The 26,465-nt window shown below is 42.3% G+C and overlaps 1 protein-coding gene across 1 annotated transcript; it reads right to left on the reverse strand.

Moving 5' to 3' along the window:
* Positions 1-76: 76 nt before the first annotated feature.
* LOC141982256 (carbonic anhydrase 2-like) lies at positions 77-19,790 on the reverse strand. Its single transcript, XM_074944152.1, has 7 exons — positions 19,634-19,790; positions 18,407-18,604; positions 7,139-7,257; positions 5,283-5,375; positions 4,337-4,399; positions 3,409-3,564; positions 77-918 (listed from the first exon to the last, which is right to left on the reverse strand). The coding sequence occupies exons 1-7, from the start codon at positions 19,665-19,667 to the stop codon at positions 799-801; spliced, it is 783 nt and encodes a 260-aa protein (XP_074800253.1). The 5' UTR covers positions 19,668-19,790; the 3' UTR covers positions 77-798.
* Positions 19,791-26,465: the final 6,675 nt, after the last annotated feature.

Here is a 26,465-nt window from a genome sequence, read left to right on the forward strand (position 1 = left end):
ATATAATATACACACATGAATGCAGAAAACTCCCTGTCCCATTTTCCTGGATTGAATAATAGTCTCGAAACAGAACTATAATTATAGAGGTTTTTTATTAGAGAATTTATCTAAAATACATATTCATTTCTTCTTTAAATTATGACATATTATTTTAATGGAAAGTTACTCTGTATTATATCTATGGTAATAAGTTTTATAAATATTTAATTTAAGACATTTTGTAATTTAAAAACCCAACACACTAACATTAAGACATAATTGAGGTTGATGATACCATGGCTAAAAATGTAAAATTTAAAAAATATTTACATTTCAATTTCTTAAAATCTAAGACATTTAATAATTATTAATTTGCTTTTCACTGCCTATGTTGACACAACTTAATCTCTTAAATCACATTTAAAATGTCCAAATTATTCTGTATTCCTGTGCTTCCAAAAAGCTTCACATTACTGAGTACAGTTAGTTATATGTACTATCACCTGTAGATGAGGTTACTTAAAATGGCTTATTTTGCTGTCATTATGTGCTTTGCCAAACAGTCAAAGTGTCAGTCACAGCAATTATCAAACACCACACAGATTTCCCCTCTCCCCACACCTTAAGACCCTTTTTCTCTTGGTCTAGGGTCTTTCACATTTCATTAGCCAGAACTTCAGATGCTGAATGGAAGAAGCGAGAGATCTAGGAGAAGAAATGTTGCCAGTGCACAGCTAGCAAAGGTTTGATTTGTGCTTAGCAGAAAGGACTCCTCCCTCACAAACACAGCAATTTCTTATGAGCTCAGTGCTTAGCTCATTGGAATGATGCTCTAACTTCTCTGCCCTTCAGAGGCTGGCATGGACGCCAGTTGTCCATCATATGGTATGGGGTCTCATTCTCAGCACTGAAGCAAAGGCCACGGAGTTTGCACAGCTGGAGAAAAAAGAAAGGATCAACATTAACCTTCAGATGCATCCTCATGCCTCCGGCAACCTATTTATGGTATATACTGCGAGCCAGAGACAGTACAAGTCTTAGGGCATTGGGAAAGGTGGCTTAAAGATATCTAAGTGATCACCCCCCTCTTTGTTTTGCTGGTCAAGGAACTCAGTGCAAGGTGTTTCACCCAAACCCTTTCCTGCCCCTGACACATTCTTTTTGGCCATCAACATGCCATCTGTGCTGGTAGAGCTGGGAAAGAGTGGTATAGTTTTATGGAACTTTTGAATCACAGGAACTTCACAAAGGGGCCAGAGCTGGCTCTGTGTTTGTTCCAGGTCTATAGATTAATTGAACACTTGGCTATTTTGAAAGCTGAAACTCTTTTGACAGTTTGATTTTTAAATAACATTTACTTGATCCCTTTCTCATACTGGTGTAATTCAGCAATTACTTCAACAGAAGTCAGTGAAGCTATCCTGGGGTTAAACTGGTATGAGACGAGAATAGATCTCAATTTCCATGGGAATGTACAGTAAGAATGTGACGGTCTATCCTAAAGCATGATCTGCAATTTCATAGCCCTCTAAAATAGAACCATCTCTGTGTATAATTGTGCCATAATACTCTTCTGTTCCAAAGGTCCCTTGGGACAGCCAGGCCCTGAAATATCTGAAGTAAATGTATGGTTTCCCAAGCAGTAGGACATTTACCCTACACAGTGTTTATTCATGTACTTCCATTAAAAACAAGTCTTGCTCTGCCACCTTTGAGGTACCTGCTAGAATAATCAACACACAGGAGACTCTTTAGATGTGGTCTATAGGGAGCTATCTGACTATGTGTGATTTTTACACATACTTCAGCTAATTCAGAACGAACTGCAAAACCCAGCACTCCAGGACACCATGTGGATTTGTCACAGGTACTCAGCTATTCATGCTGCTTTCTCATGTGTGACAAAGGTCAGACAAATATAATTCAATGCAAGTGACCAGCAGGTTAGAAATAGTCCTCATTTTAGTTAACTGATTCGGGACACCATGTCTGAAAACACACAGCAATAGAAATTGCTGACAGAAGGATGCGAGGGGGCTGCAGCATTTGTAAACATGCAGAATGGTTCTGTGACACAAAATCATGCTACGCTCTGATTGGCAAAGAGCAGCCTTACGAGAGGCTTTTAACTTCACTGAGAGACATGGTACATGGCTCAGAATGCTGCAACCCTACGTGTTCCAATAATCAGTAATTCAGTATAGCAATTCTTATGGATTTGCTATCCTAAACCACCTCCTCCTCCTCACCACCTCCTCCTCCTCTCCTCCTGACAAATATTCAAAATCTGCCTATCTTTAGAAAAAAACAGTTGCCAACTGTGAATTGAAGTCCAGTGATAACATTCCCAACAGATGCTAAATTTTAGGATTTCCTTTTTTCCCCAAGCTGTTTTATGGTTTCTTGATTTGTTCAGCATTTAGGAATGACAAAATACATGATATGTGCAGCTTTGGTCTTGAGTAGTTGGTTTTGAAAGGTGCAATGTGATAAATGGATTTGCGGATGGGAGGAGATGGAGGATGGCTTTCATAAGGTAAAAATACTCATTTATTTTGAGTATTTCCCCTCCCCTCTCTCCCATGTTGTAAAGCTACATTCATGTCTCCTTGATCATCAGTAATAGTTCCTGTGGCTTTAAACACAGATGTCAAGCTAAGACTCACTCCAAAGCATCTTATTAGTAGTAATAGATACTGTAGTTTAATGAACATTTCCAATAGTTCATCCTCTTCCTTTCCCCTGCACTTTTATTAAATTATGCCTAGCACCAGATCACAGCTTCTTTTCATCTCAAGTCAATAAAGAAACACAATTATTTGATTATTGTTAGAGCAATAGCTATTGGTAAAATTGATGTAAGCCTGTGAGGGTAAACTAAAGCCCTTCAAATATGGCTTATATTTATAGACTCAAGGGTCCTATTTTTATCTTCTTAGCTAAACCACTGCAGCCCTGAGGATGAATCTTGAATCTACATAATTTCATTAAGGAATGGTGCACAGAACTAATGCCCAGAGACACTCAACTTGTCAGTGCTCTACTCTGAGAGCATTTGCCAGTGTCATCAGGCTGCACAATAAAAGAGTTTCTTGAGATAAAATGCAAACTTCTGGAAGCTGCAAATTTTCTGCATTCCAAGCAATGGCATTTCTTCTTGACTCCAGTCCTGAGTAGCAGCAAAGTCCACTTCAACACACATATGAACGCAGTTACCAGAGAGGGAGAAAATAAACATTTCAGATATGCATATTGAACCAATGATTCATGATGCTATCTTCTCTTTCAGAAAGCTGTGCAATCGGACTCTATTCTGTTCCAGTAATGTAAACTGCAGCTTCAGCAGAAGATCCCACTGAAGTCTAAACGAAGGCGAATGAGAGTATTTTCATATAGAAAAATGACCTTTAGCTACTGAAGATTTACCTGTTCTGGACTGACACTGATGGGTTCTCTCAGAACATGCCAGATAACGCATTCAAGTAGAGGGGGAGTGGTCAGCGAACCTTGGTAAGTCCAGTAATCCAGGGATGCGGGAAGCAGATTCTTGGGATCATAGTTTGTGAAGGAAGCTTGCTTGCCCTAAGAAGATAGAACAGCCTGTTAAAACTGTGGTGTAAGACTAGTTGGAAAATACACACCTTGCTTGCATTAGTGGAGCTAGTTAAGGAAGGTTTGATATTTCTTGCCAAGTGTGTCCCCTGCTTTAGAAAGAGAAAGAGAGATGGATGCTAATTCTGAACAGTACTGAGACCCTCCTACAATTTGCTGAAAACTGTTGGGGTTAAAGTTGCTTAGCACCTTCCAGGATCAAGCCCTCCATCCTTGTTTCAAATGTCTAAAGTTACTGCCTCTTCCTCTAAAAACATCCACAATCTATATCCCATGCACAGATGGCAAAAGAGACACAGCAAATATAAAAATTTGTGGGTCTGGTTCTGCTATGTGACGTTAATGGCCAAACTCATCGACTTCAGTCATTAGTGTAACTCATCAGATTTACACCAGGCATGAACCTGGCCCAGCATAACAACTATGGACTCCACTGCAACTGAAAGCCAGAAGCACACGATCATAATGGTATGAAAACATTATTTATATAAATCCTTTCCGATTGCTGGATGACCTACAATGCTGTATATCTTTTATTAGCCTAATTTTAAAAAAAAGCATTTGAGCTCTCGTCAGGGTAGGGATTACAAAGGTGTCAGTGCTGATGACATGGAGAGCTGTTCTACTGTAGTACTTGCCTATAGCAAGCAGAAGTAAGGAACTTCAATTTTTCACTTTTCAAGAAGAAGACTATAGAAAACAGCTGTGCTTGTTATCAGTTGGCATAGAGATCATATACTACCTTGGTTTGAATGGAGTCTAGTGCATCGATAACTTTCTGTATCTCAGGCCTGTCACGTCCCGCCTGTAATGCAAACCACATGAAAAGAAAGTAAGTAGGTGCATATGTGTTTGCTTAGATTTACCACCATAGTTAACTGAAGACACATTTTAAATTACATCACCACAGCACCAATTAGTTTCATAGAGATTTCTCATAATGCTGAATGATGAAAGTGGCTGTGCCCTCACATTGTAAAGCATATGAAGTTTGCCAGTCAGCACAAATGGCTTGTGCTGACTAATCTGCAGAAGTCAAGGATTGTGGGACAGAATAAAATGATTTTCTTTTAAGGTATGTGGATTTATGATTGGACTTTAAATTTGACTTCTGAGAAATGAACAGTTAAACTCCCAACAAAACCAACATGACCAGAATAGAGGGAGCATAGTAGAGACAAATCATCATCTTTAGCTGGTTGTGTATTTCTCAATCTTTATATTAAGCAAAGGTAATTAATGTGGCACAAAACATCCTGCCATTGAGGAGTGACAAATGAATGGGAAAATAGAGGTTATTTATGCCTGGTTTACACAGTTTTTAGACGGTGTGATTTTTTTTTTCATGGCATACTTATACCAATACCACCACCCCTCGTGTGGACACAATTATATTGGTATAAAGGGCCACAGACCAATATATCTTACTGCTCTTCATACAGTAGGACTTAGTGAGTATAAGCACCTTTATACCAATATAACGCGGGGGGGAAGTACCTCTTTAACTCCTCAGTATTTCTAAACCAGTACAACTTCTGGGTGTAGACAAGGCCATAGATTGTAATCTTGTTGGGACGGGGGCATGTTTTAGTTCTGTGTTTGTATTGCAATAGTGCTAGGTGCTCCATCATGGTAGGTGCTGTACAAACAATACATTACTATAATAATAAGGTGATTGTTCAACTAACCTGCAGAAAAACGCCTACCACAGACAAGCCATCAGGATGCTTCACAGCTTCATCAAATCTACCATATTTTGTGTTCCAGTGAACCAGGTGAAGCTAGAATCAAGGAGACAAGAGACATTTATAAACAGCACCTTCCATCTAACAGAGCATCTCAACTAATAGATGACCATTTACCAAAAACATTAACACAGATGGTGTTTTACTGCTGAAACTTGAAAAGTTTTGCATACAGCTCTGAAATTGTTGCATCATTGATTTGCTTTTATGTCTCTTGTAGAAATTTGTGCAATAGATATTTATAATAAGAAGTGCTTCTCATACTTATTTTCAAAAACATTTCTAAATGCCAAGTGTGAGCCATATCTTGCAGTCCTTATTCTGGTAAAACTCCAGTTGACTTCAGTGGGAATTTTGCTGAAGCAAGGACTGCAGGATTTGGCCTAATTTTAAATCAAAGTATTCTGTCCTTTTTTTTTTTTAAAGGATATAGAGTTAAACATGCTCTAAATAAACTCCATTGACTTAGGGGAGTTATAAGTGTTTACACTGTGGCTGAGTTTGGCCTGCAAATTTTAAGGTAATGCCTTAAAAAATGACAGCTCCTGGAAAACTTTGGAGGACATTCTGTTTGGAAATAAATGTACCTCTGCATCAATCTAGTTGGTTAGCTCCTCTTTTTTGTTTTTGTTTTCTTAGTTGTTTTTAGGGCTATTAAGATGAAGACAGGATTTTGATTCTTCAGAAGCTCATCTGCTCCTGCTGCTTATTCCTCATTTGAAATCATAACAATCTGTGCCATCATAACTATCTGCACAGGAAGTTCAGCAGCTAATTATGGTGCCACAAGCAGAATTTTATAATCTTTGTATAATCCTACAAGGTGCTCAGAGCCTTCAGAAAGTTGAAAGATGCTCGGTACCTCGTGAAAAAGAAGCAGAAGCAGGGCAGGTGAACTCTCAGACCAGATTGTCACTGGCTCTGCATGGGTGCACAAGGGATAGGAAAAGAAAGAGTGCAAGGAGCTACTTCTCTTATACTCCAGTGCAAGAGCCAGTCACAATTCCAATCCTTGTGCTACCTTAGTGCAAGAATTGGGGAAACTCCACCTCTGCTGCCACTGCTAGACTTCCAAAGCGGACAGAGAGGGGTGAGATAGTTAATCTAGGGCTTTGTCCTCCTTCCGCTCCAGGAGCAGAGTAGAGGTGAGCCTGGGTCCAGGGGAGTGTAGCAAAGGGTAGTGCAGCTACTGCTCTAGCATACAGTCCTATAGGGGTCCCTGGCTGGGTCAACCAAAATGTCTGCTTGAGGTCCCACTGCTGTATGTCCCCTCCACAGTTCCTCTTGCTCGCTCACTACCACAGATCATGACTTGAAAACTGCAATAAAGCCTTTAAGAAACCAAAAGTCTTGTCACGTCAGAGCAAACACTTTTTGGTTTTTAACACTAGAGACAAGAAAATGGGGAACCTATGATATACAGATGCACAGGGAATAGAATTTTTTCCAATGCTTCCCATGAGCCGTTTGTTTGTTTTGCTTCTGTCACATCTGTGAAATGAAGTGGCTGCAATGGAAATCTTTTACAGTGAATACCACATCTTGCTTGATACCATCCAGCACTTTTAGGCTGTATCTACACAAGATTTTACTTAACATTTCCCACCATTCTATAGTATGGTGCTGCTTCTGTGATGGGAGCACTAATGTAGACCAGCAGCCAACATCTGAACTACCATGTTGTCTTACCCGGCTAGAACTCACAGCATTGCTGCCACTGGAGGAGTAGCGCTGATGGGAAATTTTAAGGAAAAATGCCTAGTGTGAACAGTCCCCTATAAGAAAAAATCCAGTCTTACCTCGGCTTCATATTGCACTCCATCCACAATGTGCTCAGAACCTTGGCCTTCACAGGAGCCCCAGTGAATGTGAAACTGAATCAGTCTGTAGGTTCCCTCAAGCGCTCCGCCCCTCAGCACTGCAAACCAAACAGCCTCCATTAGTATTTGCCTCAGCTCCTTTGTTATGGAGCCTTACTCTAAAACAGAACACTGAACTCAGGGCTTCTAAGGGCAGGTCTACACTACAAACTTGTATTGGCACCGCTGCACCTAGTCTATACCAGACATCTAAAAACTTACATGGCTTTAATGTATGAGATTCATCAGCAATTTACCAGCCATGCTAATAATACAAGGTGACTGGATTTAGGAAAGGTTTGTGAGAAACTTTTCTGTCACAATATAATAAAAAATTCTAAAAAGATGAATAACCAGAATTCTAGGGCCATATAGAAATGTTCCACCAAAGCACTCTTCAAGGCCTAAAAGTGTTTGCCTTACTCATGCAAATTGCCCTTTCATTTTATGCCATCCATTTAGGCCTTAATCCTGCAAATGTCATGGTGCACAGCAGGGAGCCCAATGTTGCTGTGCTCCAGTGTAAGTATGAGTAAAGGCCAGCAACAGGCACATATGAGGTTAAACAATAGGCATAGCCTTCCTCACTAAAGTGAGGTAAATCTCAAGCCTCTTGTGTTCCCTTCTCCATTAGTCCCTCCCAAAATATTGGTAAAATAAGGACTGGCACATGAGTCAGGTCTGAGGAGAGACGGGTTTGGAAATGAGGCCCCTATTTGGTATTACTCTTGCTACTACAGTAACTAAGTCCTAGTGTAACCAGAGCACTCAGCAGCACTGTCAATTATGCAGGATTGGGCTCCCTGAATTCCCTATCCTGCTCATTAATTTTTACCTTGTGTTTATACTCAGAACAGCCCACCCTTGTGAGATGCAGGCTCAAGCCCTGAGCCTGGAAAATGCTCAGGGCAGGGAAACTGTCTTCATGTGCAGCACCAAGCCCGAACAGGTAATAAGTAATCCTATTGAAGTCAATGGAGCAAATCGTGTGGGTAAACAGAGAAAGGTTTAGGCCAAATTGTTCTTCTGCAGAGCATTTAGGCCTCACAATCTAATCCTTTGTTTAAGCTGGTATTATCTGAAAAGCAAAGGTATTTTAGGAATAAAATTTAAGATGATATAGACCCTAAAACCCAATTTTGTACTTCCAAAGTGACAGAAACGTGCTATATGTTACCATAAAAGTGCCTGGATTATGCATCACAAACAAAATAGGTCAATGGAATAAAAATGCTTTTCTCTGTTTGCAAACAGTCCATACCCATGACTGTGCCAGTGTGTGCATGTGTGAGAGTATGTAAATTGATTACAGTAGGCCACTATCTGTTCAGCTTTGGCTAACTTTGACTATATGCAAGCACAGACTAAAATAGCCATTGACAACTGGGGCAGGGGTAATTACAATGATGTGAAGGGAATGACTCAAGACTTTAGCCACAAGAAAATGCAATTTAAGATATACACAACAACCTTTGCATCCATTGTCAAGGCTACAGCTTTGTAGGTATAATATTAGATTTGAAAAACTTAGGTACAATGGGCAAAATATACCCTTTGGGCTAGAGTCACAAAAGGAGTTAGGTACACACAGTGGCCGTTAGGTGCCTACATCCCAAATCGGGCCCCATTGGCAATCACAAAAGCCCCACTCCACTGCCACTGAACCTGTAGGTGTTTAAACATGGGCGCACAACACAAGCGCAAGTAAATGTGAGCAGGAGAAAATTGCTAGCTGGGTGTGGGATGAAAAAGGGAACAGCCAATCTTTGTCACATGTTCCTTTCTCAAAGCAGCATGTTCTATACAGCAGTAACTCCTGTTCTGTGGCTAAGGCTCATGTGACTACATGATGATGGGCTACAAATGTGATTTTTTTTCTATTCAGTGACAACATGAAAGATGTTAAGGTACAATACGTTTTGGGGCACTTCATTTCAATTTAGAAGTGGGCACTGTATTTTTTCTGTATTGAGACAATGTTGAGCAGATTTGAGAGACAGCAGTAATAATGATGATGATGATGAATAATACCCCGAGCAGTTACATAGATCCCAAAGCACTTTACAAAGGAGGTAAAAGTGTTTTGACTCATAGGAAAGTTTAATGATCAAATCCTACTCGCCTTACCCATGTGAAAAGTCCCATTGATTTCACTGGGATTCCTTGCATGAATACATTAAACTGGATTTGGCCCTAACACATTTCCTGGTGAGATCGTAGAGTGTGTAGAACTAAAAGGACATTTTGTTGATTAAGAGAAATCTACACAGTCAAAGGCATCTGGTTACATGGGCCAGGCCATTCTACTGTAAAAGAAGTTTTACTGAGCAGTTACCTCTCCCACATTTACTTCAGAGCATTAGCAACTTTGGCCTAAACTGTGTGGGTAGCATTGGTGTTATTTAGAGAAGAGTCAGGTCCTTTATGTGAAGCTTTGCAGGAATACTGTGGCTTTACTGCTGGGATTCCAAACACTGATGGGATTTACTCAATATAAAGAGCAAGCCCTAATTTATCTTATTCAGGGAAACGCTTTTCTTGGAAAGAATCCAAATGGCTAAACTGCAAGATTCTTTCAAAAAATAATTCAGACATTGAATGAAATCCTCCACTTACACAAATCAAATTGGTAGGAAATAAACTATTCTAAGGCTTGTTAATCTGAATAAATGCAGAAAAAGGGAATACTCCTCAAATGGAAATGAGTAAAAATAGAACATTTTCTTATAGCTGAAAAAAGTCATCCAAGCAAGATGGAAGTCCACTGCTCAAAATCTATGGAATTTAGTGCTAATTCAGAGTCCTCTCAAATGAAAACCCCAGGAGTCATAGAACACCAATTTGGCTGAGGAGATATAATAAATGAAATATTACTCAAAACATGCCATGTTTGAACACACTGTACTGTTAATGGATGGGGAATACACTAAAGAGCATGCTCAGGGATTCTGAGTACTTATGTAGGGGGTGGGCTTCCCCAGCTGATATACTGAAGAGTTCAGCCAGGGTGAATCATACTTTCTGTAAGGCTGCCAATACACAGGACAGAATGTCACATTTGGGGAGATGTTCCCCTTTTATTTTATCTCTCCCAAGCATCCCTCCTAGGAGAATATATCACAATAAGCAGAGAGTAAAGCAGGACCAATGGTTCTGAATGGACGGGTTCACCTTGTGATGCAAGGCTGTTGTGGGAAACCTCCGCAATAAGTTTCACCAAAAGAAAACCGTGTGACAGTTACTGCTGATAAACAACCTCATCTGACTCTCATAGAAGCCATTTGGGAAGCCCGAGAGGGCAGAAGGTGTTTTGAGGAGATAACATAAAAGAAATTAAACACTCCCAATATGTGCCATATTTGCACAAACTGTATATTGGCAGTGTGACAGTGACTGTGACACACCCTAACTGAACTTTTAGATATGGCCTGAGTGTCAGCTAAGGATAGCTTGCCCTGTTTAAGGATATAAGGCTACTCCCTGAGCATGCTGACCAGAGTACTCCTCATGCCATTAGTAGTTAATGCAATTAATTGTGTGTGTGTGTGTGTGTATGTATGTATAGACAGGCATACATAAGTACATACATACACCCATGCTTATACATGTACACACACACCTCCTTATAGATGCACAATGGACTCGTGGCATAAGGAAAAATCTGAAGACCATTTTCACCCGATAGTCTTGAGTCCTTAAGTAGGGGTGGGCTGTCCCTAGTTGACACACAGGCCATACTGAAAAGTTCAGCCCAGGTGAGTCACAGTCACTGTCAAGCTGCCAATATATATATATATATATATATATATATATATATATATATATAGTATGTGCAAATATGGCACATAATGAGAGGTGTTTCATTTCTTTTCTCTTATCTCCCCAAAACACACCTTCTCTATCAGGCTCTCCAAATGGCTTCTAACTAGGGTTGCTAACCCTCCAGGATTGCCCTGGAGTCGCCAGGAATTAAAATTTAAAATTTAATTAAAAATTATATCATGTGATGAAACCTCCAGGAATGTGTCCAACCAAAATTGGCAACCCTACTTCTAACAGAGTCAGAAAAGGTTGTTTTCAATGGGTACAGTTAAACAAATTTCCCTATAGTGAAACCATTTGCAGATACAACTTATGCATATTAAACATAATATATGTCAGAAATCCCTATGAATCATTAATAAAAAAGTGAGTAAAGTGCATTGCTGTTAACATCAGAGGGGAACAGATCAGGAACACCAAGCCTCTATGGGTGAAATTCATCAGAGCACAAGGCTCAGTGCAGCACCTAAGTCCTACATTATCCCTTAGCAAGCAATTTATATGGGTTTTAAATGGTCAGACCCTGTGTGCACCCTCTGCAATGGGGTGAATTTCATCCTGTATGAGCTGTCCTTGAATTGATAATTGCCATATTATAAGCATGAAGATGATTTTAAACAATATTGTGGTAACAATATGTCACCTTGTCTCCTGGCAGCTGGATCTATGGAACAGTCCTAGCAACTGTTACTAAAAAAGTGTATTGTGTATTGCAAAATATTACAATAGTACCAACAGGTGCTTATTTTCCTTGACATCTGATGAATGATGAACTGAGACATAGGAAGGCAGGGTCCCTTGCCCCAAAGAGCTTACAAGTCTTTTATAACTTCCAGTAAATGAACAAATGAAAGAGGGTGAGGAAAGTGATATGTCAGACAAACAGAACAGACAGAGATGACTGTATGCAGTGTTGTTGTAGCCGCGTTGGTCCCAGGATATTAGAGAGACAAAGTGGGTGAGGTAATATCTTTTACTGGACCAACTTCTGCTGGTGAGAGAGTCAAGCTTTCAAGCTTACACGAAGAAGAAGAAGAAGAAGAGCTCTGTGTAAGCTCAAAAGCTTGTCTCTCTCACCAACAGAATATGGGGATGATTGGCACACATCTCGTTAGCTGTATATTTTAAAAACAAGTGCTGCCCAACTTAGCTGTTATTAGTTGACTAACTTCTTCCGTTGACACAGTAGAAGCGACTCTTAAGGAGGGAGTTCAATGAAGTGAGGAGAGTTTCCTCGCACCCTATGTGCCCATTCCAAAACTGATTTCTGGCCAGATTTATAGTTTAAAACAGGGATCGGCAACCTTTGGACCGTGGCCCATCAGGGTAAGCCCCCAGCGGGCTGGGCCAGTTTGTTTACCTGCTGCGTCCTCAGGTTCGGCCGATCGCAGCTCCCACTGGCTGCGGTTCGCCGCTCCAAGCCAATGGGGGCTGCGGGAAGCGGCAGCCAGCACATCCCTCGGCTTGCACCGCTTCCCGCAGCCTCGCAGTGGGAGCTGCGATCGGCTGAACCTGCAGATGCGGCAGGTAAGCAAACCGGCCCGGCCCACCAGGGGGCTTACCCTTGCAGGCCGCGTGCCAAAAGTTGCTGATCCCTGGTTTAAAACATAACTGAAAGAAATAACACAACAGCTGCCTTGGACTATGATAACAGTGAGAAAGTTCTGACTCGCACAGGTGTGTCCTGAAGCACAGAGGTTAGCCTCTCCATTTCTTTAGCCACAGGAGTTCTTTTCAGTCAGTTCCCCTTATGATTCAAAATATTGGTTTAGACATACAGTAATGTAAATATTCAGTATTCTGGACATATAATGGTGACATGTAACATTGGGCAATAGCTAATGTTATACCGTCAGTGTTTGTGGGCCTAAAAATAGACCTCCTGTGCCAAAGGCTGTATTCAGAACATCTTATCTTGAAGACTGCAGACCTGCATGTTTCCTCCCTAAACTGATCCTTGCTGCAGTGGGAAATGAAAAAATCCAACAGCGACATAGTTTGCAGTGTAACTCACTGCAAACCAAGCAGTGCCCACACACTCTCTCCTAGGATAACAAATATTCCTTGGTCTGTTTACACTGAGTCATAACTAAAGAAATGTGTCTGAATGGTCCCCCAGGTACCTCCATTCTTTTCCATTATAGAAAGAATCACCTGAAAAAAATATACTTGCTTAAAATTATTGAGGAGAGTCTTCCATGCAGTACTAGTGTCGAAGTTGCCCCTATATGTTGACCTCCCAGGAATGGCAGAGTAACTTTAAGGTTTTATATTGATTGTATTTCCATAAAAATGTCAAATGTACATGAATTTGTAGCTTGACTTAGAATATTTTCTCTATCTTAAAAGCAATTATAAAAAAAAGAAGAAAAGAAACAACTATCAAAGAGTTAGCCATAAGGAGAAATTAGCAGTCTATTTACTATTAGCTGTAGAACTTGAAATCAGATTTTCCAATTATATTGTATCATCTTTATAGCTAAAAAATAGATCAGTTTATGTTATGATTATAAAACAAATTCATTACTGACAGGATTCTTTGCTTCATATAAGCTCAATAAGCATGAGAGGTGCTATAGAGCATTGTGCTCACTACTGTGAGCAGTGCCATTGAAATTAAGGCCCTATGCATACTGTGAAAACATTTCTGAGAAACGTTTATATAAATCAGGTTATAACCAGGTTACAGGTTTTCTTGACACTTTTAGCTGTCCTGAGGCAAGTCAGTTGTCAACTTTGGTTAGCGCTGTTTCTTGCGGTCATTTAGCAATAGTGAAAGTGTAACTATTTCCTCACAACAGGATTTAAAGTGCCTGTAACTTTAACTAGGTGCAAATATCATCTTTGCTACAAATGCAGTAGGGACAAATCCCAAGAATAAGGTGCATTTATTATGATATTTTCGGGCCTGATCCTGCAAACACTAAATACTGCATGTAATGCTTACTACCTTGAGGTGTTCCATTGATGTAGTTGCATTTCTGAGATATCAGAATGGATACACTGTAGTCTTCGATTTAGTCCCTATGGCAGTGATTCCCAAACTTGTTCCGCCGCTTGCAGGGAAAGCCCCTGGCAGGCCGGGCCAGTTTGTTTACTTGCCGCGTTTGTAGGTTCGCCCGATCACGGCTCCCAGAGTCCGGGGTTCGCTGCTCCAGGCCAATGGGAACTGCTGGAAGTGGTGTGAGCCGAGGGACATACTGGCCGCTGCTTCCAACAGCTCCCATTGGCCTGGAGCAGAGAACCGCGGCTACTGGGAGCCGCGATCGGCTGAACCTGCAGATGCGGCAGGTAAACAAACCGGCCCGGCCCGCTGGGGGCTTTCCCTGTACAAGCAGCGGAACAAGTTTGGGAACCACTGCCCTATGGTATTTGTAGCAAAGAGACTATTTGCCCTTATTTAAAGTGTCAGACATTTTAAATGCCACTGCTAGGAAATACTCACACTTTCACTATTACTAAAAGACCACAGAGTATGTCTATACAGGATTTTGGAGCAAGTGAGAGCAAGCCTCCCAGCCTGGGTCGACGTACTCGGGTTAGCAGGGCTCACGTTAGCACTTTCTATATAGCTGTATGGACAGCGCTTTGAAGTTGCAGCCTGGGCTATGAAGCCTAAGGAGGGGTGGGGTGAACTTCAGAGCCTGAGCTCCTAGCTCAAGCCGCAACTTCAAACAGTGTCTACAAAGCTATTTTTAGAGTGCTAGCATGAGCCCCGCTGACAGAAGTCTGTTGACCCAGGCTGGGAAGCTCACTCCTGCTTTCTCCAAAATGATGTGTAGACATGGAGAAGCCAAATAAAATGTTCAGCCACAAGAATTAAAGTGGATGAAGAGAAGATAAAAATAATTGGAGTAGTTTGTATCCTGCTTGGTACAAACAGTCTCAGAAAGCTTTCCGTAAAATTGCAAACAAAACAAAATACATAAAATGTCCATACTAAGGGAAAATCGTGGCCTTTCAAAATAGAAAAACGCTTGAGTAAAATAAATGTCACTATTGATTTGTGGGCATTTCACTACTTACAGCATTTCTAAGGCTGAACTAGTAACCGTAAAATATTAAGGACACACTTTAAAAAGCCCAGGGTCTAATCCTGCCCATCTAATTCTTACCAGTAGTTCCAGAACTTCAGAAGAACTACACTTGTAAGTAAGAGCTGCAGGATTGGGCCGAGAGCTTTTATAAAATATTTTTTAAAAAAAGATTACTCTCAATACTTAGTGGTTTCTAAAAATTTAAATTTCTAAAGCTATCACATACCTTTTTCTATCATGATTTAGTTTAGAAATCTTAAACCATTACTATACAAAGGAGTTTTTTAGAATACTGAACATGCCTGGGATACTGGAATAATGAAAATAGAAACTGAATCAAGAATTATGCACATATAAGCTTCTGTTATTACTAAAGAGCAAATTTTCTAAAAGAGCAGACTAAAGGCTTTTCTTCCCTTATGACAATAGAGTATTCGTAAAAGACACATGGCATTGTTTTTATTTTGAAGAGATTTAAACATTTATTTTGCACTTTTATTACACTGCACAATACCTTGGTGCCTCAGCAAGGGAGAGGGATGATTTTTAAATACATTTTTTTTGCATTAGTGTTTAGGCTCTCGACAAGTTATGCAGGAGACACATGCAATGCATTATATAACAAATATATATGGAACCTTTTCTTTTCTAGGGGCTATGTTTTATATCAAGTATCTGGATAGTCTGATCTCTAATTTCTATTTATTTTAATGATTTTATTAATAATGACCACATGAAATATTGTCTGAATCAGAGAAATGCATAATGGTCACAATGATGCTATTCCAAAAGATTTTATCCAAAAACGTTTTTTGCTCTTGCACCTATTTTTACTAAGACATTAGAACCTGTGCCTGTAATTTCAGGGACATGCCCTGATTCTGTAAACAATAAGGCCCTGATCCTGCAAACACTTAAGTATATTCATAACCTTAGTCACAAGAGTAGTGTTGTTGACTTCAATGGGATTAGTCACACAAGAGAAACTATGCACATGCTTAAGTGCTTGTAGGATCTAGGCCAATGGGACTACTTCTTTGCATGAAATTACTTGTGTGTAAAATTAGTCACAAATCAGGACCTTACTTACTACTTCATGGTGTGCTTACTACATTAAGTAGTCTCACAGACATAAATGGGACTTCTCATCGGCGTGAGAACTACACCTTTTAATAAGTATTTGCAGGATTAGGTCCTTAATTTTTAATGTAAAAAGGGACATCAGATAAAATAAATTCTTATAATTTCTCCTTGTGCTTGCTACATTATGTTTAACCAGGAACTTGGTAACGAAATAATCAAGCTCAGCATCAGAATGTTGTATATAGGAAGTGCATGAAATGTAAGCAAGTCATAAGCAGCTTTTGCTGTGTTGTAAAATTAGGCTAACTAGTTAAATGCATACAAATGAATCAATTAAGTGTGCAGCCAGCTAGATTTTATGTACGGTGATTTTCAAAAGACTATCAGAGAGTACAGAATCTACCCTCAGGTGAATTTATACAGATATCTGTATAATGTTTTTTTTTCCAGTCCAGTGTTTGATGAGTTGTAGAGCTACTGTATTTTCACTCTCATCCCCTCCTCTTCCCACTCTCTGCAAGCTGTAGCTGTGTGTGAATCATTCTCACAGAATAGAGATATTCAATTTCTGTGCTATTTTTTTTTCTCATTAGGAGCTGTTCTTCCAAAGAATATTTATGAAAACTTTTATATACCCTGGCAGTTTTCTGTTTCTGCGTTACTGAATTTAAATTAAGTTTCATAACATCACACACACACACACACACACACACGCACGCACGGAGAAGGATGGGGCCCTGAAAAGCAAATCTGGATTTTGCAATTTCATCATGTTTCCCACTTCTCATGACATAGTTAAAATTCACTAAAGGTTTGAACCTGATGGTGCTGAGCACTGTCAATTCCAACCAACTTTAACAGGACTTAAGAGTTCTCAGCACAGAATTGGGCACTAGAAAACTGTGTGAGTCAGAATACTCCTTTTCTTGAAGCAAAACAGATATTCATGCTACAATGGATGTTCTGACTGAATTGTATATCCTTGTCTATACATTTGTGAAACATTTAGCTATCCATTTAGTCCCATTTACTCTAAAGGCAGGTTGGAAAATATGTTGTTGAGTTTTCATTATAGTTTTGAACAGCTACAATACTGCCTAGGTTTGTACACACACACACACACACACACACACAAAATGTTGTAGGCACTGATAATTTGTTTTCAGCACCATCCCCTAAATGACATTGCCAAGGAACTGCTTAGGAAAAACAGGGCACTTGCTCAAGTTAAATAAGGCAGTGTCTAGAGAAGGCAGCTACTGTCTCTACAGAGGGATTGTTTTCCCCTTTCTAAATTAAATATAGAGGCACATTCATTGCAGAAGGGTGGTGATTTCTGCAAATCCCGCCAGCTGAGAAATTACAATTAGGGAGCAAGCCTGCAAAACCCTTGCTCATACAAGTAGCCCTGACTCATGCAAATACTCTCATCCACTTCAATGGAACTACTTCTGTGAGTAAGGACAGATCATGTGGATAGAGGTTTTCAGGATCAGGCCCTTGTCAGTACAGTACAATGAACAGGCTCCTGAAATACCTCAGAATAGCTAGCTCTCAGTGAACTGTGTGGGAACATGCTACATGTATTGCTATCTTTATCTAGAAAGCCCAGAGCCAGGGAATGCCAGGGCTGATGCGGATTTAAATTAGAGAATATCAAACTCATTTCCTGACTGGTCCAGTACTGACCTGGAGAGATGCCCCCTTTTTCTGCACTGCAATTGTTGGCAGCAAAAATATAAAACTGAAGAGGCTATTTCCAAATCATTTCAAGTTGCTAATTTTAGTTGTTTTGCTATTCTGTTGTCCTTTTCTTCCTGCAGTGCATCCTGCCTTTTTACTGTAACCATTTAGCAGGTATCACTCAAAGCTAGTATTTTTCAGGTGGAGAAATACACTTTGTCATCCCTGATAAATTACCTTACTTCTGTCTATTGTGCATTTGAGGCATGATACAAATCCTACTGAACTCACTGAAAAGATTCCCTTTGACTTCAGTGGCCTTTGGATCAGGCCAGGTCAAGACAGTACATAAAACATCAACTTTCTTGTAATTAGAGCAAAGGATGCCTAAATGAACTGAATGAATCTTTATGGGTTGAATCCTGACCCGATGAGGTAAAAACTCCCATTGACTTCAGCGGGAGCCGGATTTCACCACATCGTTTTAGTAAAAGATAAGGAGGAAAGTGTTAAAATCCTCTCCCCCCTTCCCAATCTGTCCAATTTCAATCCCTTACAGGAGCACCTGAAAGCGAGGACTCACCTGATTTGTCAGCAGAGTCGTCAAACTCCACATTGAAAGAGTGCCCATTGTTGACGATGTTTTTAGCTGTGGAGGGGTCATAATGGACATGCAAAGGCTTCAGAGAAGCGTCGTACTGGGCGGACTGGGTGTTGATATTAATAGGGGACTGATGCTCTCCATTGGCAATGGGGAAATTCTCATGCCAATGAGCAGGTCCTACAAGAGAAAGCACACACAAATCCAACGTGAAAAAGATGCAGGCAAGGCACAGAGGGTGGAAATAATTTATAACAAATGCAATAGAGGAGTTGATGCTATAAGTGCATTTGCTCCTTTAACTCTTGCATCAATATTTAACGATGCACCCGTCTTCGCCACCTCCGGCCCTTGCCACATAAACCCATAGATCCTGAGAACTGAGCATTCACGTTAGGGAGGCGCTGGTCTCAAGCGCCTTAAATGAGAGAACTCACGAGACGCGGATGCGGTGTGGAAGCAGGAGGGCCCGATCCTGCACTGATTGCCCGCCCAGCCCCTCACTGCATTTAGCGGGGTTGGGATGTGCAGGGGACACAGGTCTGACCTCTCCCCCGCTCCCCATCTGATTGGAAGAGCTCCGCCACAGTATTGCTGTCACGAGAAACCAGAAGATGCTCCAGCCTCCCCCACCAGTCCAGATCTATTAGAGAAACTTCATCGCAAATGACAGAGCCACCCTCGGCTGAACTGTCCAGCGGTTGGGGAAAGAGCTCGTGGGGCTGGAAGAAGGAGGAACGCCCCGGGACCGGGCACCTGCGTGGCAATGCCTCTGCCAGGAACCGCATTTCAAGGGGGGCAGTGACCGCACGTCACCAGACCCCCCCCCCCCAACTAGAGCAATCGGGGCTCCTAGGGGCCGGCTTCCGATCTCAGCTCAGTAAATCTGGAGGCGCTGCCATGGGCTTCAGCGGGGTAGATCGCGCTGGGGCCGGTCCCTCCACCTCCACAGCGCCCCGAGCCGGCTCCCCCTGGTGCCAGAGGCAATGCGGTCCCCGTGCCGGCCGCAGCACCGCCCGGCTCCGCGGCAGGGCATGCCCCGCACCGCCCCGCGCTCAGCGGAGCCGGCGCTGCCAAGGGGCGAAGAGCAGCGGCGCAGGCTGAGCCGCGCGGTGGCTGCGGCAGGTGCCGGCGGAGCAGCCGGGAGCCGGCCGGGGAAGCCCAGCGGGGACCCCCGGGGGATGGAGCCCGGTGTGCCGGCTCGCTCACCGTTGTGGCTGGCGTAACCCCAGTGATGGGACATGGTCTCGTTCTCCTGGCCTGGCCGGCTCCTGCAGGACGGTGGCCCCGGCTCGCCGTCAGGGGCTTTTATAGGCTCCCGCCAACTCCATGCCCCTGTCTGAGGCCGGCGGGGGGAGGAGGGCGACTCCGGCTCCGGCTCAGCCCGCGCAGGGGGCGGGGAGAGGCAGCGAGCCCTTTATAACCTGCCGTCGCCATCCTCCCTCCGGCCGCCGCCGCCGGAGCGCAGCCCGGGACCGGCAGAGCGGCAGCCGGGCTGGCCCGCAGCCCATCCCCCGGCTGGCCGGGACCCCGGCAGGGCGGCGGGGATGCGCGAGCGAGCGCTGTCCTCCCGCGCCCTGGGGATGCGAACCGGAGCGACTCCCACCGCGCCCGCCCTCCCTGAGAGCGCCGGGCCGGCCCCTCACCTGCAGCGCGGGTGCGCACGCGGCCCTGCCGGCGGCCCTCGCCTCAGCGCCGGGCAGCGCGGTGACCTTGGGACGTGAGCGCAGGGCTAGCTCCGCTGCGGCAGGGCGGGCGTGGAGCTGGAGCTGCTGCCTGGGCTGGGGGGGAATAGTTAAGTTGCTGCTGCTCCCTGTTGGGAGCTGAAGGAAAAGGTGCTGCAATCAGGGCATTTATTTCTGGAGAGAAACATTTAATCCTCTCAGGCTCAGAGTTTTCCAGAGGTGCCAACATTTGAAAGCAATTACTGGGGATTTCGAGGAGGGATTTATAATAGTCTCAACCAATTTATTAGAAGGAAACAACTGTAACATTGAAGAAGGGAGGGGGGATGGGCCCTCCTGAGTAGGGACATTATTACTCCCTGTTATTTCATGGTGTGTTTCTATTATCACATCCCGAGAATGGTGGACTGTGTGGCTTCCCCTGAAGTGGGTCTACACTGCTTACATTTACAACGCCTCCTATGTCTAGGTACACGTTTGACAGTTAAAATTCGGTATATACTCGGGGTGAGTAAATTACCAGCCTAAAATAACAGCACAGGACTGGTAAACTAATCCAATGAGCCTGTGAAAATAAACCTAAAGCAGTAGACAATAATACATGTCTTGGGTTTTTCTACATTGCCCAGCACCACAGTAGTTAATTGCTGGGCACGAAGGACCCAATCCTGCAAATCCTTACAGAAGTGAAGCAGTTTACTTCACATGAGCGGTCCCATTGTACCCGAAGGCGGTGAAACTACTTGTGTGTGTAAAGTAACTATTTTCATATGGGTTTGCAAAACAGGGCCCAAGAGGAACATTTTTAATGTCCTGTTGGTTTGGTCAGTTTTGCATCAGAAGGGCACTGCTATCCTATTTTCATCATCAAACAAGTTATAGACCAACATGCAATGAAGAGTATTAGTTTTGTTCTTAGGCTGATTTAGCAGTATGGGGCCAAATTCATTAATAACTCCAGTGGTTCTCAGACTTTTGTATTGGTGGCCCCTTTCACACAGCAAGCCTCTGAGTGCGACCCCCTTATAAATTAAAAGCACTTTTTTATATTTAGCACTATCATAAATGCTGGAGGTGAAGCAGGGTTTGGGATGGAGGCTGACAGCTTGCAACTCCCCCCCCCCCCACGTAATAACCTTGCGACCCCCTGAGGGGTCGCAACACCCAGTTTGAGAACCCCAGAGTTACTCAGTTGTAACAATATTACATTATTCCATTGTGAAATAACAACAACAACACAGGAATGAAATGATTTACAGTATATTGAACCTAATAAAATTTGTCCCATGAAGTCTTTCTGTGTAAAAGGGGATGAGTGTGTGCATATAATGTATTTACTGTTACTAACAGCAAAATGAACCAGCTAGGAAATTGCTTGGAAGAAATAAAGACATTTCTTAGGCTTCTTGGAGGATTATCAGAAAATACGTGAAAGATTATTACTGATTAACAAAGTATGCATGTTCTTTCACACTTGTCTGATTCCATTTAAGTAGAAGTAGAGACCCCCAAAGCAGAAATGGGAAAGCAAAGCAATACACATAGTGGTAATTTGGAAGTGGCTGTAATGTATGTTATGTACACTACAATTGGAAATTTGTAGGGCAGAAATCCACTGGGAAATCCCACACTTGTTCATTACAACCCTTTTTATTTTTTAGAAATCACTTTTTGTGATCTAGTATTTTTTCTCTCCATTAATATTGACACTCTCTCAAACAAACATACATATTTAGACATGGACACCAGATATACAGACACATACAAACAAACGTGCACCAACCATTCAAAAAAACCCAGAAAGGCATTCACTTTATGTTGTGGGCTTGCTGCACAAGGCAGGACTAGGATGTCTAGATATTTCATATGGCTGCTTTCATTACTCAGAGTTGAAAAAGAAACTGGCACCTGATCCTGCCATCTTTTCACATGAAAGCTTCCATTGATTTCAAAGGGAGTTCCACATCCAGAACAAGTACCAGCTCAGGCACTATAATGCTGGGCATGGCAGGCAGGCTTCCTCAAGGATCTGCTTGGCAGTCCTACCAGGGCAAATGAAATGAGTCAGTCAGTAGCAGTACCAGGGGACTAGGATTTATTATTTCCTTTATCATCTGGTTCTGCAATTTATCAGATGGTTATTGCTACCTTATATCATGTATGTGCACACACACACACAGGATCCACATTCCTTACAAATTTCAGAGTAGCAGCCATGTTAGTTTGTATCCGCAAAAAGAAAAGGAGGACTTGTGGCACCTTAGAGACTAACAAATTTATTTGAGCATAAGCTTTCGTGAGCTACAGCTCACTTCATTGGATGCATGTAGTGGAAAATACAGTGGGGAGATTTTATATACAGAGAGAACATGAAACAATGGGTGTTACCATACACACTGTAACAAGAGTGATCAGGTAAGGTGAGCTATTACCAGCAGGAGAGTGGGGAATGGGGGGGGGAACCTTTTGTAGTGATAATCAAGGTGGGCCATTTCCAGCAGTTGACAAGAACGTGTGAGGAACAGTGTGTGTTTGGGGGGGGGGGGATAAACATGGGGAAATAGTTTTACTTTGTGTAATGACACATCCACTCCCAGTCTTTATTCAAGCCTAAGTTAACTGTATCCAGTTTGCAAATTAATTCCAATTCAGCAGTCTCTTTGGAGTCTGTTTTTGAAGTTTTTTTATTGAAGAATTGCCACTTTTAGGTCTGTAATCAAGTGACCAAAGAGATTGAAGTGTTCTCCGACTGGTTTTTGAATGTTATAATTCTTGATGTCTGATTTGTGTCCATTTATTCTTTTATGTAGAGACTGTCCAGTTTGGCCAATGTACATGGCAGAGGGGCATTGCTGGCACAAGATGGCATATATCACATTGGTAGATGTGCAGGTGAACGAGCCTCTGATAGTGTGGCTGATGTGATTAGGCCCTATGATGGGGTCCTCTGAATAGATATGTGGACACAGTTGGCAACGGGCTTTGTTGCAAGGATAGGTTCCTGGGTTAGTGTTTTTGCTGTGTGGTGTGTGGTTGCTGGTGAGTATTTGCTTCAGGTTGGGGGGCTGTCTGTAAGCAAGGACTGGCCTGTCTCCCAAGATCTGTGAGAGTGATGGGTCGTCCTTGTGAGAGTGATGGGTCGTCCTTCAGGATAGGTTGTAGATCCTTGATGATGCGTTGGACAGGTTTTAGTTGGGGGCTAAAGGTGATGGCTAATGGCTTTCTGTTATTTTCTTTGTTGGGCCTGTCCTGTAGTAGGTAACTTCTGGGTACTCTTCTGGCTTTGTCACTCTGTTTCTTCACTTCAGCAGGTGGGTATTGTAGTTGTAAGAATTCTTGATAGAGATCTTGTAGGTGTTTGTCTCTGAGGGGTTGGAGCAAATGCACTTGTATCGTAGAACTTGGCTGTAGACAATGGATCATGTGGTGTGGTTTGGATGAAAGCTGGAGGCATGTAGGTAAGCATAGCAGTCATTACGTTTCCGGTATAGGGTGGTGTTTATGTGACCATCGCTTATTAGCACTGTAGTGTCCAGGAAGTGGATCTCTTGTGTGGACTGGTCCAGGCTGAAGTTGATGTTGGGATGGAAATTGTTGAAATCATGGTGGAATTCCTCAAGGGCTTCTTTTCCATGGGTCCAGATGATGAAGATGTCATCAATGTAGTGCAAGTAGAGTAGGAGCATTAGGGGATGAGAGCTGAGGAAGCGTTGTTCTAAGTCAGCCATAAAAATGTTGGCATACTGTGGGGCCATGCAAGTACCCATAGCAGTGCCACTGATCTGAAGGTATACATTGTCTCCGAATGTGAAATAGTTATGGGTGAGGGCAAAGTCACAAAGTTCAGCCACCAGGTTTGCAGTGACATTATCTGGGATACTGTTCCTGACAGCTTGTAGTCCATCTTTGTGTGGAATGTTGGTGTAGAGGGCTTCTACATCCATAGTGGCTAGGATGGTGTTTTCAGGAAGGTCACCGATGGACTGTAGTTTCCTCAGGAAGTCAGTGGTGTCTCTAAGATAGCTGGGAGTGCTGGTAGCGTAGGGCCTGAGGAGGGAGTCTACATTGCCAGACAATCCTGCTGTCAGAGTGCCAATGGCTGAGATGATGGGGCGTCCAGGATTTTCAGGTTTATGGATCTTGGGTAGCAGATAGAGTACCCCTGGTAGGGATTCCAGGGATGTGTCTGTGCGGATTTGTTCTTGTGCTTTTTCAGGGAGTTTCTTGAGAGTTTCTTGAGTTTCTTTACACCTTACAAAGTAAAGCATCAGAGTGCCTCTACATCATCTTGCACGATTGTGACCCCCCTCGTGTAGTGGCCACTCCAGATCATGAATAGCCCACTGGCTCTGCCTTTGAGGGGTTTGGGTGTGGGTTCTGTATCCCCAATTGACCTGTACTCCAGCTGCATAAAGCTTGAATTCTTAGGCTCTATGTGGGTCCAGTGAATTTCACTCATCAGTAATTCTATTGAAGTCAGTAGAGAGATACACATGCATAAGGCCTACTTGCATCTGTAGAGTGTGCATTAGGTTCTCAAATACTGTGGGGAATGGAGGCAATATAAGTCAGTAGATTAGATAGGAAAGGAATGTAGCCATGTGATTACTCACAGCTCCTACCTTAATGTTTCCAGTAGAAATTGCAATAGGCTTTGGAATTAAAATAGCATCGGTATGAGCAGATTTCTCCATTTTTGTCATTGCTGGCAAGAGTGTGCAAAAATTATAACATACATTTGTTCTTTTTAGTAGAACAGCCCCCAGCTATTGTAATGAAGGTTGTAGGTAAGTTATGTAACTAGATGTATTTGTCTATGCATGTTTTTCCCTCCATTTCTTTGGATTATATTGGGCCTAAGGATTTTGCCAGTAAGTGTTGCTGAGTTTGATTGCATCAATACAAATACAAGCCTCATCAACCTCACATGGCTACAGTAGGAGCAAACTGTTCTCCCACAGCAGGTGAAATTCACTCCTGTGTCAAGAGCCAGCACAAGGCTTCTGCATCCCTTACTTCTCATTTAAGCCCTATTTTGAAGATGTATGGGCTGCATAGGCCTTGCTGCTGGTCCTCTGCACCGGGATGAATTTTACTTTGCATGTCTGTAGTTTCACAAGTGTCCAGTTCTTCAAAGCTTTATTTTTAAACTTCTGGATCCTTCTGTCACATCTGGGCATGAAATCTGAGGAAATACTCAGCTCCCTTTGGAGTTGGAGACAGACAGTGAGAAAATAGCTAGACTTTTTAAAAGGCCTGGGTTGTCAGCTTTCTGTCCAGTGGGGAATTTCCCTGACATAGGCTGTATGCCACTCCACCTTCTCCCCTACACCACATCATAAAGGAGAGGTTTGGGGCATTGCTAATGGCAGGAGTAATTATAGCCAGAATGGATCAATCCTGCTGGTATAATTTAGAGCAGCCATTAAGCAGCTCTAACTTGCTCCAGGGTTGGTCCTAGGATCAGAGGAGCAGTAAGGTGACACAGAGCACAGCTGGCCTGGACTATATTGCAAATCAGGCTTCTGCACCTTGGGTCAGATCCACAAGTCTGCCTGGGGATCTGGTCCAGATTCAGAAGTTTGATCTGCACCATTATATTAATTATAGTGTCTTCATTTGTTGTACCTTTGTTCACCTGGGTTTGTGTTTGTGTTTGTCTGCTGTAAGGCACTGTTTGTACTCCCAGTGAAGTCAGTGGAAATTTTGAAATTGACTACAATGGGAGCTGGATGGGGGTCCTAGACTGAAAGTACTTCTGTAAACCACCAGGCATGATTATGGTACTACTGGAGTGTTCAACATTTATAATAAAGCAAAAGCAATTTGGGGAGTTCAGTTAGATATGCTTTCATTTATTGGGTGTATTCATAATGATTGCATCTGAGCCAGGCTGGTTCTGAATGTATTTCCACCAATCCAATCTGATAACATCCAGTGTTTTTCCCTCTGCATTTAGTGTTTGCTCCTATCCCTATCAAAGTCAAGAGAATTTTTGCCATTGGTTTCAGTACGAGCAGGCTTGAGACCTGGACTGTAAAAAGAACAACAACAAAAAACACGCAGTACTAGAGTACTTACAATCATTGACAAACTAAGTGAGGTGGGAAAGGAATAAGTATGGATCATTTCCATCCTGGCTGTGTTTTGGCTGTCTCTTGGATATTTTTAGGACAAAAATGAAGCAAAGTATTATTTAAGTAATCTATTATGTTAAAAATAAATTAATGACATCACCTGGACATTATGTACTGAATGCAATCAATAATAGTAACACTGTCTCTTTTCCTAGCTAAAATTGCAGGGGGAATTTAGGTAGGTAGACTATAATTATCTGAGCTGAAATTTGATTAGGA

The sequence above is a fragment of the Natator depressus genome, chromosome 2, assembly GCF_965152275.1.
Source record: "Natator depressus isolate rNatDep1 chromosome 2, rNatDep2.hap1, whole genome shotgun sequence".
NCBI classification, from domain to species: domain Eukaryota; kingdom Metazoa; phylum Chordata; order Testudines; family Cheloniidae; genus Natator; species Natator depressus.